The following is a 16,227-nucleotide window of genomic DNA, read 5'->3' as shown; positions in this document are numbered from 1 at the left end:
TTGCCAAAAACAAAAGAAAAACGAATGTTTGCAGTACGTGTTTTTTTGTTGTTTTTTTTGTTGTTTTTTTTAACATGAGCACTACTAGAATTGTAAAACAACTAGCTCTCCCTGAGCAGTCAATTTGACGGCTTGCACTCCCGCCTAATAATAATAATAATAATGATAGTTAATGGCCTAATATGGTAATTACTCGCTGTTTTGAGTAGCTAATAAAGCCCCTCTCTTGCTTTTCTGCGGAAAACGGGTGTATTAATTTTGGTTATCAGGCTTGTATTGCCAAAAACGTCAGGACACCATCACATCTAGGAGCGCATTTTTTACTCTTTTACTCTGCCTTGAGCTGCGTCATCAATTCCAGTGAAGAGATACATGGTTCCTTTTAGCCGGGGTGGGCCGGTCTTGTTTTTTTTTTTTTTTTTTTTTTTTTTTTTAGTAAATTTTGTAACCTATTTTTATTAATTTTTTTTTTTCCTCTGAATGTTAACTACTGTTTCTTGATGCTTATGTGTTGTCTTTCCTCGTGTAAAGCACATTGAGTTGCCTTGTGTATGAAATGTGCTATACAAATAAACTTGCCTTGCCTTGCCTTGCCTTGCCTTGCCTTGCCTTGTTTGGACATGCTATCTGAAACTGCTGAGCGATCCAGCGACCACTCATTGTGATTTGTCAGACCCTTTGTCAGCTTCTCAGAAAGTAGCGGTGTAGTGTCCTCTAGTACATATATATATATATATGTATATATTTATATATTAGGGGTGTTAAAAAAAATCGATTCGGCGATATATCGCGATACTACATCGCGCGATTCTCGAATCGATTCAATAATCGGCAAAATCTATTTTTTTTTTTTTTTTTTTTTTTTAAGGATTCACACCTTAAGCATGGAAGAATGTTATATGAACGGAACATTAAGCCTTAATATTTTATTTCAATGCTGTTCAAACATGAAACAAATTACAACCTCTATAAGACTGAAATTTCAGATAAATAAATAATACATTTTCATATAAATCTTACACTCTACAAGCTTACTGATTAGTATTTTCTAAATTTGAATGAAAAAAAATCGCAACAATCGGCTTATAAATTCGTATCGGGATTAATCGGTATCGAATCGAATGGTGACCTGTGAATCGTGATACGAATCGAATCGAATCGTCAGGTACTAGGCAATTCACACCCCTAATATATATATATATATATATATATATATATATATATATATATATATATATATATATATATATATATACATCCATCCATTTTCTTGACCGCTTATTCCTCACAAGGGTCGCGGGGGGTGCTGGCGCCTATCTCAGCTGGCTCTGAGCAGTAGGCGTGGTACACCCTGGACTGGTTACCAGCCAATCGCAGGGCGCACACAGACGAACAACCATCCAACTCACAAGCACACGTAGGGACAATTTGGTGTGCCCAATTCACCTGCCATGCATGTCTTTGGAATGTGGGAGGAGACTAGGGGTGTGCTCAAAAAATCGATACGGCAATATATCGTTGCGGGCCTCATTACAATCCACGTATCGATACGCAGGCGTCAGAATCGATATTGCTCGTTATCTTTAAATAGGCAGTTAACGTTTGCCTTTGCAGCTTACATTGTACCTAAAAAATAAAAACCAGCAGCGTCTTTGAAGTTAATTGACTTCAATTAATGCAAAAATAGCTCACCAGTGATTGGACACTGTGTCTTGCTAAGAAAAACGAAAACAGAGGAAGAATATCAGCATTTATTTACTTCTTAACTTAACATGACACGTGTCTACTCTTAATGCACCAATTTGTGTATATTTTGTTTAAAAACGAAATAGAATGTGTTACATGAAAAAAAAATGTTTTTATTTCCCCAAATATTTCAAAAAAGCAGATTTTAGAGCTGTAATTTTAATACTTTGGTATTTTTGCTCATATCGGCTCATGCATATTAATACATTTTCCCGGTGTGTCTGTGAAAGTTGTTCCTTGCTCTGCAGTGCGTGCACATTTAAACCAGGCATGCCGCTTGTTGGTAAACCACAAGAGCTGCTAACAAAAATATTTTTGTCAGTCAGCACAACAAACATATCATTTAGGTGCGCATATGACTGTTATGCAATTAAATTAATGTAATATCGGAATACGTATCGCCTTGAAGATCAAGTATTGGGATACAAATGTATCGCGTTACGTATCGTATCGTGACCCTGTATCGTGAGGTTGGCGGTAATACCCAGCCCTAGAGGAGACCGGAGTACCCGGAGAAGACCCACGCAGGCACAGGGAGAACATGCAAACTCCACCCAGGAAGACAAGATCTTGGACTCGAACCCGAGTCCTCAGAACTGGGAGGCGGACGTGCTAACCACTCAACCAACCTGGTAAAGTAGTAATTACTTCTAGATCTTTTTCTATTATTAATACAATAAAATGGCAGTGCAGTAATGATATATTTACAGAGAGAGGAAAAGTCAAAAGACCTGGAACATTGTTGATCTATGTAAACAACAAATCTAATTTTGAGAACAGTCAAAAGGGAGATCTAGTGTTAAAGGGAAATAGCATTCATACTATTGTACTAAAAAAAAAAAAAAACACTTTAAATAAGTCAACAGTTTTTGCCAAATTTTTGCTCCAATTCAATGGTTGTTGTGCTGCTCCTTCTGGTGTGCATTAGGGATGTAACGGTAACAATATCGCAACATTAAATGCAGCACACCTGTTTAAAAAAAAAAAAGTCAGGTTGATTTCCATTTGTGCAGTTCTAGTACCCTCTGGTGGCTAGTTTTTTCGTGCCGTTTAATTTTCATGAGGGATTTTTTGGCCCTTGTATGGTTTAAAATCCACGCTAATCGTTTAGATGAAGGGGAATGTATTATGCTTGTGAACCGAGTCAATATGTGGAGGAACTCGATGTTTGTGCACATTAGCAAGTAAATGAGATGAGGTGAGATTCATATCGCGATAATATCGTACCGTGATGATTGGATATCGTTACATCCCTCGCGTGCATGACTTGGCCACTCGAGGGCAGTATAATACAAATAATGGATTTAAATCAGTGGTGTCGAAATATAGTCCTCTATAGTATATCCTGCACGTTTCAGATCTTTACTTCCTCAGCTTATAAGTAAGCTCTACAGAAGCCTGATAATGATTATGATCATTTGAACCGAGCATGTTGGAGGAGGGAAAGATCTGAAACATGCAGGATAGTGGCCCTTGAGGACTGCGTTTGGACACCCCTGATTCAATCCTCAGTAAGACACAGCTATATTAGTTGTTCTTCGCTGAAGATAAACAATATACAGTAAAGTAAAATGGTAAAAAAAAATGTTAAAGCAAAAAAAAAAAAATGGCAGAAGGATGGCTTGTATCACAAAAAAACAGGTATCACTCATATTTCAGGCCACCACTATATTAGGGCTGGGAATCTTTGACTGTCTCACGACGATTCGATTCAATTACGGTTTTTGGGTCTACAATTCGATTCAGAATCGGTTTCAATTCTCTAACAATGATTATTTCTAGATAATTTTGTAATATTGTAAATTTGTAATATTTTGCTACTTCACAAATCCCTGAAATAACACTTTTACTTTTGGCAATATTGTGATCAGTTTGTGCACTGTAGTGGTGAAATGAACACACATGCAGACAGCCACAGACACATTGATGGCTGCTTATGATGGCGTAGGCAGCTTTTAAGCTTTCAAGCTGGCCGTTGATTTAAATGTCAGGGAAGGTCAGAGGCGCATTGCTCCATTAGCTGCCCCCTGAACAAGCATCACATGCCTACTTGAGGAGCCAGTGGAGATATTTTGCAGGAAGGTGCTGCCGATAGAAAGACAGAAAGAAAGAAAGAAAGAAAGAAAGAAAGAAAGAAAGAAAGAAAGAAAGAAAGAAAGAAAGAAAGAAAGAAAGAAAGAAGTCCAGTCACGTCAAAGTCTTGGTTTTCCTGCCCACTGATCTTGTCAATAAATCACCCTATGTTTACTAATTACCTCTGTCTGATAACTGAGTCTCCTCACATGTTGGTCCATATCACTCCCGCTGCCTCAAAACCATAACAAATAAAGCTTTGTAAACTTTTGGTGAAGATAAAGCACTACGTAAGTCCGCTTCATTTATCATTTAATATTTGGGATCAAATTGGATTATTCAACTCAACTCAACTCAACTCAACTCAACTTTATTTATAAAGCGCTTTAAGAACAGGCATTGCTGTATACAAAGTGCTGTACGTTTTTTTTGGGGGAAAACTACAATAACCAATTTGAGTTGATTCAAGACTCACAATGTGAACAAGAATAGCGAATGCAGAATTTGGTTGTTAGTCCAGGTATTAAAGGGATGCTTGACTCATTGAGTCATTTTCAGCAGTAAAAAGTTAATATTTTGTCTATAATTTGTGTGGTAACTTCATTATTTTTCATGTACAATTAATACCTTTAAAAAGTTACCTACTTCCTCAGCACAGGTGATGTCGTCATCATCAGTCAACAGCAAGTAGAAAAATTACTTTTTAAAGGTATTCAATGTGAAAAATGATGAAGTTATCAAATTCATCCATCCATCCATTTTCATGACTGCTTAATCCTCACAAGGATCGCGGGGGGTGCTGGCACCTATCTCTGCTGGCTCTGGGCAGTAGGCGGGGGGACACCCTGGACTGGTTGCCAGCCAATCGCAGGGCACACAGAGACGAACAACCATACACACTCACAAGCACATCGAGGGACAATTCAGAGTGCCCATTTAACCTGCCATGCATGTCTTTGGAATGTGGGAGGAGATGGAGTACCCGGAGAAGACCCACGCGAGCACGGAGAGAACATGCAAACTCCACCCAGGAAGGGCAGAGCCTGGACTCGAACCGGAGTCCTCAGAACTGGGAGGCGGACGTGCTAACCACTCTCCACAGTGCCGCTTATCAAATTCATTCTGGACAAAATATTCACTTTTCACTGCTGAAAATTGTTCAATGTGTCAAGTTAATTATCCCTTTAATATACACATCTATGTTTTCGATTGTTAAATAATTTTGTCCAATACTGTATTCCTGTAGTTTTTGTAGGATTAGAGGATTCTAATATTTTCTATTTTTCAACTTTAATCCCTAATATTTGTGTTTTTTTAATCAAACACTTTTTCTAATATTTATGATTTTGTTTAAAAAATTGTTTCATTTTTGTGTTTGAATTTTCTATTCCCATCTTCAATCTTTGTCTCATACTTTCATCCCCATTTTTTTTTTACTTTTGTATTTCATATTTTCATCCAATTTATACTGTATTATATTTTATTTGACAACAAATATTTTTGTACAACATTATTTACACATTTTATTTTGTATTTCATTCAACTTATCTATGTAATTTTGTAATTTTTATAATTGTCTATTTTTGTCTTATACAATATTTTTTGTAGTTTTATGTTTTTAAATTTTTGCCCATTTGTACCACTGCTGTTGGCAAATCTCTGAAACGTGGGCACAATATCAGCAAAGCAAAATGAGCAGCGCTTGGCTCAAAAAAGGGAGGATTCCCCGCAGCAGAGGAGCTGTGGTGTTCTCACCGGCTGCCCCAGGATGCAGGACGATGAGAAGAGGAAGAGGAAGAGGAGGAGGAGGAGGCTGAGGTCAGCACAGAGTCTCCAAATAGCTGGCAGAGATGCCTCACAATGCACATAACGGGTCGACAAATAAGTAGGCTGTCGGGAGCCAAATGCTTAATCAGACCTCCGTGTTCTCCATCTCTCGACTCTATCATAGCAAAAACCTCAAAAGTAATACAGGATGTGCTCCTGCAAAAATAGAGATGCTTGAAATACAACATTAAGGGACTAAAGTGCACTTTTTACGAGGATAAACGTTTATGAGAGAAGACGTTTTACGAGTATAATGAAATTTGAAGAGAAGAAATTCTTAATACGGGAAAAAAGAAAGTCTCGATGGGATAATAAACGTATGACATACGAGAATAGAAAAAGTAAAAACTTGATTTGAAGGAATACATTTGTAGTAAGACAAGTAAAGTTAGTTGAGTATATAATGCAAGAAAATTGTTTTGATGGTCCAAATAAACTTGTAATTTCTGAGATTTTTTATTTTTTTTTACAAGAATGACATAATATTACAAAGAAAAAAAGTTGTAATTTTGCTGTAAGAAAAGCCCTGTTATCACAAGAAAAAGAAGAAGATATCTTATGCTAATAGTCATAATTTTCAAGAAAAAAAAATATGAAAGGAATACATTTGTAATGTGATGTCTAATGTGAGATTCAATGTATTTTCACAAGTAAAAAAAGTCTTCTTCTAATGTTTTCTTATTACCTCAGAATTTGGTATTCAGATTTTATTTTATTCATATTTTTATTTTATTTTATTTTAGTATTAACACTCCATTATCAGCTGACGATTTAGCGAGCCTTGAAATTGAGCTTATTCCATAAAACCAATGACCCCACGTGCATTCAAAGGCAATAACCAACAATTTTCCACATAAAGGAGCAAAATGAGGCCGACAGTCTTTCGTCATTTATCAGCTGTCATGCTGGCCAAACACAAACAAACAATCCTGGCGGAGGCCATAAAGATGACAGGTAGAGAGATGAACAGATCACCCATCACGGTCTTATCGTGAAATTTTGAGGCTGAAGCTAAAATGCATGACAAACTTTCTCAGTCAACTTAATTTGACCTTCCCTTAACATTGGAATGCCCAAATGTTCTGGTACTTTTTGCACAAATTATTAACAATAATAATAATAGGGGTGTCAGGCAAATAAAATGTTTACATTTTTATTTTAATTCTTAAATCACGATTAATTGCACATTTTATATCTGTTCTAAATGTACAATAAAATATTTTTCTCTAAATTTTCATAGCCTTGTTGACATAAAAGTGGAAAAATGTTAAACTAGTAGAAATATGGCTGCATCTTTTAGTCATTAATAAAGTAATTTCAGAATTCATAAAATTGAGTTAAATTAAAAGGATGTACTGTACTGTAAAAAAATTAGTGTGACATTGTTTTTATGTTGAGGTCATTTTTCTGCCACGAGATAGCATAACTGCATTTGTAAGATGTTGGTGACAGCTCAGTGCTTTCTTCTTTTCATATTAAGAGATATCTAATCTTTGACATGAAACTTGTGAAATTCTGTCCATCCATCCATCCATTTTCTTGACCGCTTATTCCTTACAAGGGTCGCGGGGGGTGCTGGCGCCTATCTCAGCTGGCTCTGGGCAGCAGGCGGGGACACCCTGGACTGTTTGCCAGCCAATCGCAGCATGCAAACTCCACCCAGGAAGGCCGGAGCCTGGACTCGAACCGGAGTGTGAAATTCTGCACTTTTTAAAATTTGTAAAATACAACTTGGCCCCAGTCTCCACAAATACATGCATTATTATTAAATTTACTATTGCTAAATTTTGATGTGTATGTGTATGCTGCTGCAATTCCCAGAATACAGGATTTTCAAGTAAGGTCATTCATTGCACTTTAAAAAAATTAGTGGCGTTAAAGGAACTGTAAGTTATCTCAAAAGTAATTTTGACACCCCTAAATAATAATAATAATAATAATAATAATAATAATAATAATAATAATAATAATAATAATAATAATAATAATAATACAAAATAAGTCAAACTATAATGTATACATGTAAGGCAGTAACTAAGTGTACTTACCTTTGGGTCAAATGCTTCAAAATGCCGATGTTGACTATCATAGTTATGCAGATGACACACAACTGTATTTATCTATGTCCCCAAATGACAGCAGTTCTATTAACGCATTGTGTCATTCTCTAGAGCAAGTTAACAACTGGATGAACCAAAATTTCCTTCAGCTGAACGAAAACAAAACGGAGCTCATTGTTTTCGGCGATAAAGAAAAGAGGATTGCTGTTAAAAAACAGCTTGAGTCACTGTCTTTAGAAACTAAAGACCAAGTTCGAAATCTTGGGGTACTAATAGACTCAGATCTGACCTTCAGCAATCATATTAAATTCATCACTAAAACAGCCTTTTACCAGCTGAAAAACATATCCAGACTGAAGGACTGCATGCTTCAAGCAGACCAAGAGAAGCTTATCCATGCTTTTATCTCCAGCAGACTAGATTCCTGTAACGGTCTTCTGACTGGACTCTCTCAAAAGAACATGAGACAATTGCAGCTCGAGTTCTGATCAAAACAAAAAGATCAGAACATATTACTCCAGTACTTAAGGATTTACACTGGCTCCCTGTCAGCTGTAGAATCGATTTTAAAGTTCTGCTACTCGTCTATAAATCACTAAATGGTTTGGGTCCTGAATATATCCAAGAAATGCTGATTGAGTACAAACCCAGCAGGGCTCTGAGATCTACAGACTCGGGCCAACTAGTGGAACCCAGAGTTCGAAGCAAACATGGTGAAGCTGCATTTAGCTATTACGCTGCACACAGATGGAATAGGCTGTCAACAGAAGTGAAGTCAGCCCCGAGTGTAAATGCTTTTAAATCCAGGTTAAAAACTTTGCTTTTTTCTTATACCTTTGATTAGGGACTTTTAAACAGCTTTAATTAAGTGTTTTTTTAATCATTATTTTTATTTTTATTTTTATTTTTATTTTTATTTTTATTTTTATTTTTATTTTTATTTTTATTTTTATTTTTATCATTATCATTTTAAACTTTTGTATGTTAAATTTTTTAAAGTTTGTTGAATAATGTTTTAAGATTGTTAGTTTGTAACCTATTTTTATTTATTTTTTTTCCTCTGAATGTTAACTACTGTTTTTTGATGCTTATGTGTTGTCTTTCCTCGTGTAAAGCACATTGAGTTGCCTTGTGTATGAAATGTGCTATACAAATAAACTTGCCTTGCCTTGCCTTGCCTTGCCTTAAGTAATTGTACTAAGGCAACTGTGAATGAAACTAAGCAACTGTAAACAAGTGACTAACTGTAGCCAAGTAACGGTAATAATAACTAAGTAACACAGTAACTAAAGCAAATATAAGCAAAAAAAAAATCGGGAGATAAAACTAGAACATCTTAACGTTATTTTGGGTCAATCAGCGGAACTTCAAATGGTGGCTGGCGTGTGCTGACTCCCATTTAACATCCGTTAAAATATGACTTGTAAATTCTGAACACAGCCACATCCCCAGTTTGTAACAAAATGAGTAATTGTAACTAAGTAACTGCAATAATATAGCTCTAACCAAGTAATTATGAAACTGGAACTCAGTAACTAACTGTAACTGAGCAACTGTAATCATAAACTAAACTGCAACAAAGTAACCTAGTAACTAAAGCAAAGTAAACAAAACACATGTCAGGAAAAGCCTCCTAGAACCGCGGAACTTAATTTGGATTTTATCTGAGACAATTGAAATAGTGGCTGGTGTGTGTTGACGCCCATTTAACATGAGTTTAAATGTGATTGCTGAATTCCATGCAAGGCCACATCCACATTTTAAGAGGGTGTGCACACTTGTGCAATGGCATATATTTCCCCTCAGTAAAATATTTGACTCATTTTTAAATGAAGGTTATGAAGGTTTTGAAATAATATATCTTGGTCTCATTGAATTAATTATTCCTCCGCGTAGCAGAAAAGTTTTTTTTTTTTTTTTTGGTTTTATCCGCCACACGTGTTGTGTTACCTGTATGGAGACACTGCTGAAGGAACCGCCAATGACGCCGGCGATGGCGAGCGGACTGTCGTCTTGCAGTGCGTAAGAGCCGTCCGGACAGATGAACTCAGAGTCATCCACCTTGGTGAGCGACGCACGCACAAACTCCAGCGCCTGAACCAATGCAAGCACCGTTAGTCACAACAGAGAGCATTATTATCACGGAAAGGCAAAAGTTTCATACGACTCTTATTAGTGAAAATGTCAAATATTACATACCAATTTAATAATACTAATAATCATCATCATCATCAGTATTCTATGCAAAGTAGTTCAACTGATTTTGTCCCGTGCAAATTCAAAACCCTAATGGGAAAAAACAGTTCTTTGTACAGTGCAGCAGTACAATGGAACCAACTGCCAAAGGAACTAAAAAGGAGTGGATTTTTACATATTTTTTAAAATAGCTCTCAAAATATGGCTCCAAAAAAACACTTAAATACTAAAGAACTTATTTATTCTTATGAAATAATTTTGTATTTTATGAGCTATTAAGTAACTTTAATATGCTACTGTTACCATTACCCTGTTTTTATTTGAAAAACACGAAGTTTTGATTCTTTTAAATAATGTTTTAATAATTATGTTTTTAGTTTTTATTGAATGTTGACTATTCAAATTCATCTTATTTAACTTGGTAAATGAAATGATGTTGACCTTTTTTGTTTTTATCCTGCTGTGTGTTGAGGACCACAATGGAAATAAGCCCTGTGGCTTTATTGTGTTTTATCCTCTGTGCTACCAGACTGAGAGACTGGAAGTTTCATTGTGTTCTCTGTCGTTGCCAAATAAAAATCAATCGATCGATCGATCGATCATCATAATAATAATAAGAAAAATAAGAACAAAAATCTGATTTTTACCGTACTTGATACAAAATGTTACTAAAATTGTTGATATGGCTATAATACCATTTAAGAATATATGTTATTTTTGTATTGGTGATTTGTATTCATGTATTCCTTTTAATTCACAGTAATTAAAAAAATACAAACTGTAGCTACTACCCTATAATAATACCATTGTAATTCATTTAATTTATTTTGTATTACCTGTATTCATTATTCATTCATGGGTTTATGTTGATTCATGAAATTTTAATTACTCTTAAAACTGCTGTTAAGGTCCCTTTTTTTTAATTATTTCAAACACATAGAACAAAAAAATAATAATAATTTTATAATAAAAAATAAAACAACAATTTTATATTTTGTATTGTATTTTCTTTTAGTCCAAATGCTGATGTTATCTAGTTATACCTGTTATATATATTTTTTTGTACTTTTAACAACTTTTTCTTGAGTTTGAGTTCTGTAACTACAATACATGTGCATATATAACTATTAAAAGTAGCCTTTTGTTTACAATTACTTATTTTTAAATCACACTGCACTTGTTACTTATTTATGCATTTCGTTCTTAAAAATTGCAGATGTCACAATTTCTATGCTATTTTAAAATATTGCATTTTTACATACAGTATAATGCCTATGTATTTGTTTAGTTTCCATTTGCATGTCTGCATGTATGTATGTATGCATGTAAGTATTTATTCTACATCTTAATCTTGACATAAAGCATGGAACTTTTCATAATGTTTGCAAACACCAGGGAGTGCGAGTTTCATCAAGTGTTGCCCACTGCTGACTTGTGTTTGGGCTATCAAACCTGCTCCAGTGCGTAGGTATCTCGCGAGCATGTGTCCAGGATGTGCACGCCGAGGGAGACGCCGGGCAACAAAACGGGGTCCCGGTTGATGGCGTCGATGGCGAAAAGCATGGCCTCCAGTCTCTGGATGCCTCGGTCCTCGTTGACGCGGCCGCACTCCTCCATGCCTCCACCTTTCTCGTGCACGGGGAACAGGCCGCCCAGCACCAGGTCGCCTTCCATGCGGATCTCTCTCCGGGATGGCGGCGGGTCTCCGACAGACAGCAGCATGCCTCGACACATCATCACCACCACGAGAGCGCGGGCCACCATGGTTGAGGTGGGGAGGGGGCTGGGTCAGGAGGAGGAAGGTTAGGGGTGAGAGGCTAAGGGTGGAACGGTGGGGTTCACTTGGAGTTCCATGAAACGGTTGAGGGGGACAGCTAGAGGAGTGCGTGATGAGGAACACACCGTGAGGACATCATCCCTGCAGGACAGAAGAGAAGTCATCCAGATCTACCATGCTGTGGAAGTACGAACAAAGCAACAGACAACAGACAGTGAATTAAAGAAAAAAATGTTTGATTAAATCATTCATTGCCATGGTCATTCATATGCATCAACTGGAATCAAACCATTTATTGCCACCGGCAAATATATTCGTAAAGAGGCTCTCTCCCAACTTATCTGAGAAATTCAACTTAACTTAAAGGGATACTTCACTTATTTAGCCCATTTTCGCAATAAATAGTTAATATTTTGTCTATAATTAATTTGATACTTTCATTATTTTTCGCATACAATTAGTACCTTTAAAAACACATTTTGCAACTTGCTGTCGACTGAATATGACATCACAAGGGGTCAGGTAACCAATCACAGCTCACCTGTTTTCTAGGTTTGGCCATGTGACATTCACAAGCTGAGTTGTGATTGGTTACCTGTGATGTCATTTTCAGTCGACAGCCAGTTGCAAAATGTGTTTTTAAAGGTACTAATTGTACATGAAAAATAATGAAAATCTAATTTATTATTGGCAAAATATTAATGTTTGACTGCCAAAAATGGCTAAATAAGTAAAGTATCCCTTTAACTATATACACTATAACTTGTGTTTCCCTTTCATTGAAATGCATTATATTTAGTGATGTCTTGAATTCTTCTAGAAAGGACAGAAGCAGCCTCAATGAGAAAGCATCTTTAGTTAGTTGTCTTTTTTTTTTTTTTTTTAAAGTTCTCCAGTAAACTTCAACTGAGAATGGCAATAAACAGCTTGAAACATGTACTAGCCTATTTTCACGAGTCCAATACAGATGAACAGATTAGTAGCCTACTGTTATTGGTAGCTAAATGCGTTTAAACCGTGTTGGAGGAGTTAAACTAAAGGATCTTTGTAGATCACAGGGTTTATTTCATTGTTTTTTGTTTTTGTTTTTTTTTTACCTATAAATAGGCCAGATGCCCTGATTTAGGTAGGACAGTCCAATTTTCCAGTGATATGTCCTGCACAATCCTAAGCAGGACGCTGGTATGTCCTCCTTGAGCCGCAGTTGAGTTTATGTGACCCAACATCAGCCCGACCCCATGTTTGTCACAACTGGTCTGTTATTGGCCAAGAGTGGTTTCAGTTAAAAATCTCGTATGTCACTGCTTCAATAAATGTAAACAAAGTTCAACGTGTGGGTATCTGACGACGTCATATCCTCGCCGTCTGCTTTGACAGCAGCAAAAAGGCTGCGCTGGCAAAAATGCCAAAACGCCGGACATCTTTTAATACTGAATGCACGAAAGAGCACAATTTCATGGCCAGAAGCAGTCGAGGCTCGTTTCACGGTTTCTGCACACTTTGCCGGTCTGATGTGGATGTGAGCAGTCAGGGCAAAGCGGATATAGAACATCATGCGGCGAGCAGCAGGTGCGTCATCATTGAAGGCGTTTTTTCCTTATTTGCTTTTCAAAATAAGTTGTTTTGCGGCACGTTGCACTTTTACAGGAGCATGTTCACTGCTTAGTTTTTAAAAGAAGTTTGACTTTTTAGTGATATTTTTTTCTACCATTTAGTTACACCATTGGTGTCCAAACTAGGGCCCGGGGGCTATTTGCGGCCCGCCGTCCATTTTTCAGTGGCCCGCGACATATGCTAAAAATGGCATTTGACTCAGTTCAAATAAAATAAAATAAACAAAACAAAAATGTTTGGAGATGGTCAAATTAAGAAGGGAGGGTATCGAAAAACAGGTGCCATTAAAGGTTATTTAAGTTAACTAAAACTCATGGAAAAACTAAAACTAAAATTCAAAAAACAATATTGTTACCGAAATAAAATAAAAATGAAAATGCTTTATAAAAAACAAAAAACAAAACTGAAACTACATTTTATGTTTACAAAACTAACTAAAACTAACTATAATTAGAGCAAACATGTCCTTCGTTTTAGTCTTTGGTAATTAATTTTTGGGGATGATTTTAAATGTAATTTTTAGTAGATTTATTTTGATATAAACCGTAATAATGACGTTTGAAAGTATGTAACACAGAAGTGCCGTCATCTAGCAGCAGATCATAGAAAAGCACCTTCACATAACGTTGCGCCCATGGTGTTTTTGAAATATTGCGCACAAATAATACACATTAAAAAAAAAAATAATACTAATACTGAAACTAACAAATTAAACTAAAACTAAGCATTTTTTTAAAGAACTAAACTAATAAAAACAGAACCAACCTGAAAAATAATAAGAACTAACTAAAATGAAAAATTCCAAAACTATAATAACCCTACTGCCATATTACAAATAAATTGGTTTATATACTGTAGCATTTTTCTAAATATGCAAAAGGACAAATAAATTATTTGGACAATTGTTAGGACTAAACACAATTTCTCTTCATAACATTATGTGGCCCTTGCGTCCTTCTGATTTTCTGTATGTGGCCCTCAAATGAAAAAGTTTGGACACCCCTGAGTTACACAAACATGATCTATAAACCACGCAAAACTTTATTGTTGGTGAAAATACACCACAAGTCTGATTTACAATCTTCCCTCGTTTTCCGCTAGGGTTAGGTTCCAAAAAATACCCGCAATAAATGAAATCCGCAAAGAAGTTTATGTTTTATATTTATGATAAATGTTTTAAGGCTCGAAAACACTTCACTGCACAGTTTTTACACTTTTCTCATCAAGGCATTTACATTTTCTCACATTTCTCTCTTGTTTAAACATTCTCAATGTTCAAAGCTTCAGAATGTTTATAAAATAGCTACATTAGTGTAAAAAAAATATAAATCTGCGAACCAGCGAGGCCATAAAAAGTGAACCGCGTTATGGTGAGGGAACACTTGTTAATTTTAAAAAAATGTGTCCTCCTTTGTGACCTTGTGAAAGTGTTAAAGTCTGCAGTCCCTCTCAGAGTACAGAGACAATGTACCCCTAAAGTTTCAAGGAGGTACTTGACATCAGAGAGTAGGGAGCGCTACATCTGCCTCCATGACTAACTGGGATTTGGAATTGTTTGGAGATTGCGCCTTGCTGATCTCCTTTAGATCACACGGTCAACCTTCTTCTTCTTCCTCTTCTTCATCGTCAGTCAGCGTATGTGTGTGTGCCCCTGGTTGTATCTGGATAAGCCAGCTTAGATGGCTGCTTGATACATGAGACTTCTCATAGCACAAATCAGAAAAGCCGCTCTAATCTGATCTTGCTTGCAACACTTCTCCACTCTCCCCCGGCGAGAGTGCGTGCGTGTTTGTGTGCGTATGTAACAACAAGGACATCTGATACAACCAAGTTCACGACTCAATCAAAGCTATCAGTGGCAGTGTTTTGGCTGCTGTGTTCATTAATGTGACTTTCGCCTCAGATATTAAAACTAAGGGGAAAAAATGCACAAGCAGGTTTAATCAAGCGGAACACACCATAAAGGACTTTAAAATGTAAACATTGGTAATCTTTAGAATAAAGGTGCCTGGTGAAATATTTCAGGGAATATCAGGGCACCGGGAAAAAGTTGAGGAAAAGCAATTCATTCGTCAGAAGAATAATTCTGTGTTTTGCAAATGCAAGTATGTGATGGTTTCCGTGATGGTTGGGGACGGAGCGCGGGCGCTGTGATAAAGTGAGAACTAACTTCACTGTTGCCAACTTAGTGACTTTTCCGTCTCCTCCAGAACCTTTTTTATTTTTTATTTTTTTTTAAAGCAAACTTGTGTCGTCTTATTGGAGAAGCAGACAGTCAGCCTCTGCGTCCAGACTGCAAATGAATCACCCTTGCTCAAAGCCACCACTACACCCAATTTAATCAACTCCCTCCAATAAATCAACCTAAAAATATTACATTGAAATTTTATTCATAGAGCCAGCACTTCATCACTAAGTAGTCTTTCCACCATATTTTTCTAGCTTTGTTGAGCCTGTTGCGTGGCATGAGCCACCGCACACCCCACCTGCTCTGCAAGGCCAGTGTACGGCTATAGTTACCATGACAACCGGGGATGAAACTATTTGTTGAGGCCTGAGACTAAAAAAGCAAGCACTGAATTGTGAAGTACATTTAGACACGAACAGCACGGTTTGTATTTTCACTCGTGGAGGTCGCACTTCATCACCAACCCTCCCAATTAGTGTAGTGTAGATATGAATGACAAAACCTTTACTCATCCTTAACTATATGCTGTTTATCCCGCCAGTCTAAAAACAGATATACATCCATCCATCCATTATTTTGACCGCTTATTCCTCACAAGGGTCGCGGGGGTGCTGGAGTCTACCTCAGCTGGCTTCGGGCAGTTCGCGGGGTCGTGGGGGAACACCCTGAACTGGTTGCCAGCCAATCGCAGGGCACACAGAGACGAACAACCATCCACACTCACAAGCACACCTAGGGACAATTTG

At 36.8% G+C, this 16,227-nt stretch overlaps 1 protein-coding gene across 2 annotated transcripts in view; it reads right to left on the bottom strand.

Annotated features, from left to right (window-relative positions):
- Positions 1-16,227, bottom strand: part of grm3 (glutamate receptor, metabotropic 3) — a 65,885-nt gene that overhangs the window by 33,981 nt on the left and 15,677 nt on the right. The window contains exons 3-5 of one of the 2 annotated variants that reach the window (XM_077515729.1): positions 11,805-11,857; positions 11,355-11,685; positions 9,657-9,800 (exon numbers count right to left, since the gene is read on the bottom strand). In XM_077515729.1, coding sequence (XP_077371855.1) covers positions 9,657-9,800; positions 11,355-11,685; positions 11,805-11,818 — 489 coding nt within the window. In that variant the 5' untranslated portion in view covers positions 11,819-11,857. The remainder of the gene's footprint in view (positions 1-9,656; positions 9,801-11,354; positions 11,686-11,804; positions 11,858-16,227) is intronic. The other variant, XM_077515728.1, reaches the window with a different exon arrangement.

The sequence above is a fragment of the Festucalex cinctus genome, chromosome 3, assembly GCF_051991245.1.
Source record: "Festucalex cinctus isolate MCC-2025b chromosome 3, RoL_Fcin_1.0, whole genome shotgun sequence".
Lineage (NCBI taxonomy): Eukaryota > Metazoa > Chordata > Actinopteri > Syngnathiformes > Syngnathidae > Festucalex > Festucalex cinctus.
The sequence above is the reverse complement of the archived record's forward strand: the minus strand, read 5'-3'. Positions and strand labels throughout refer to the sequence as shown.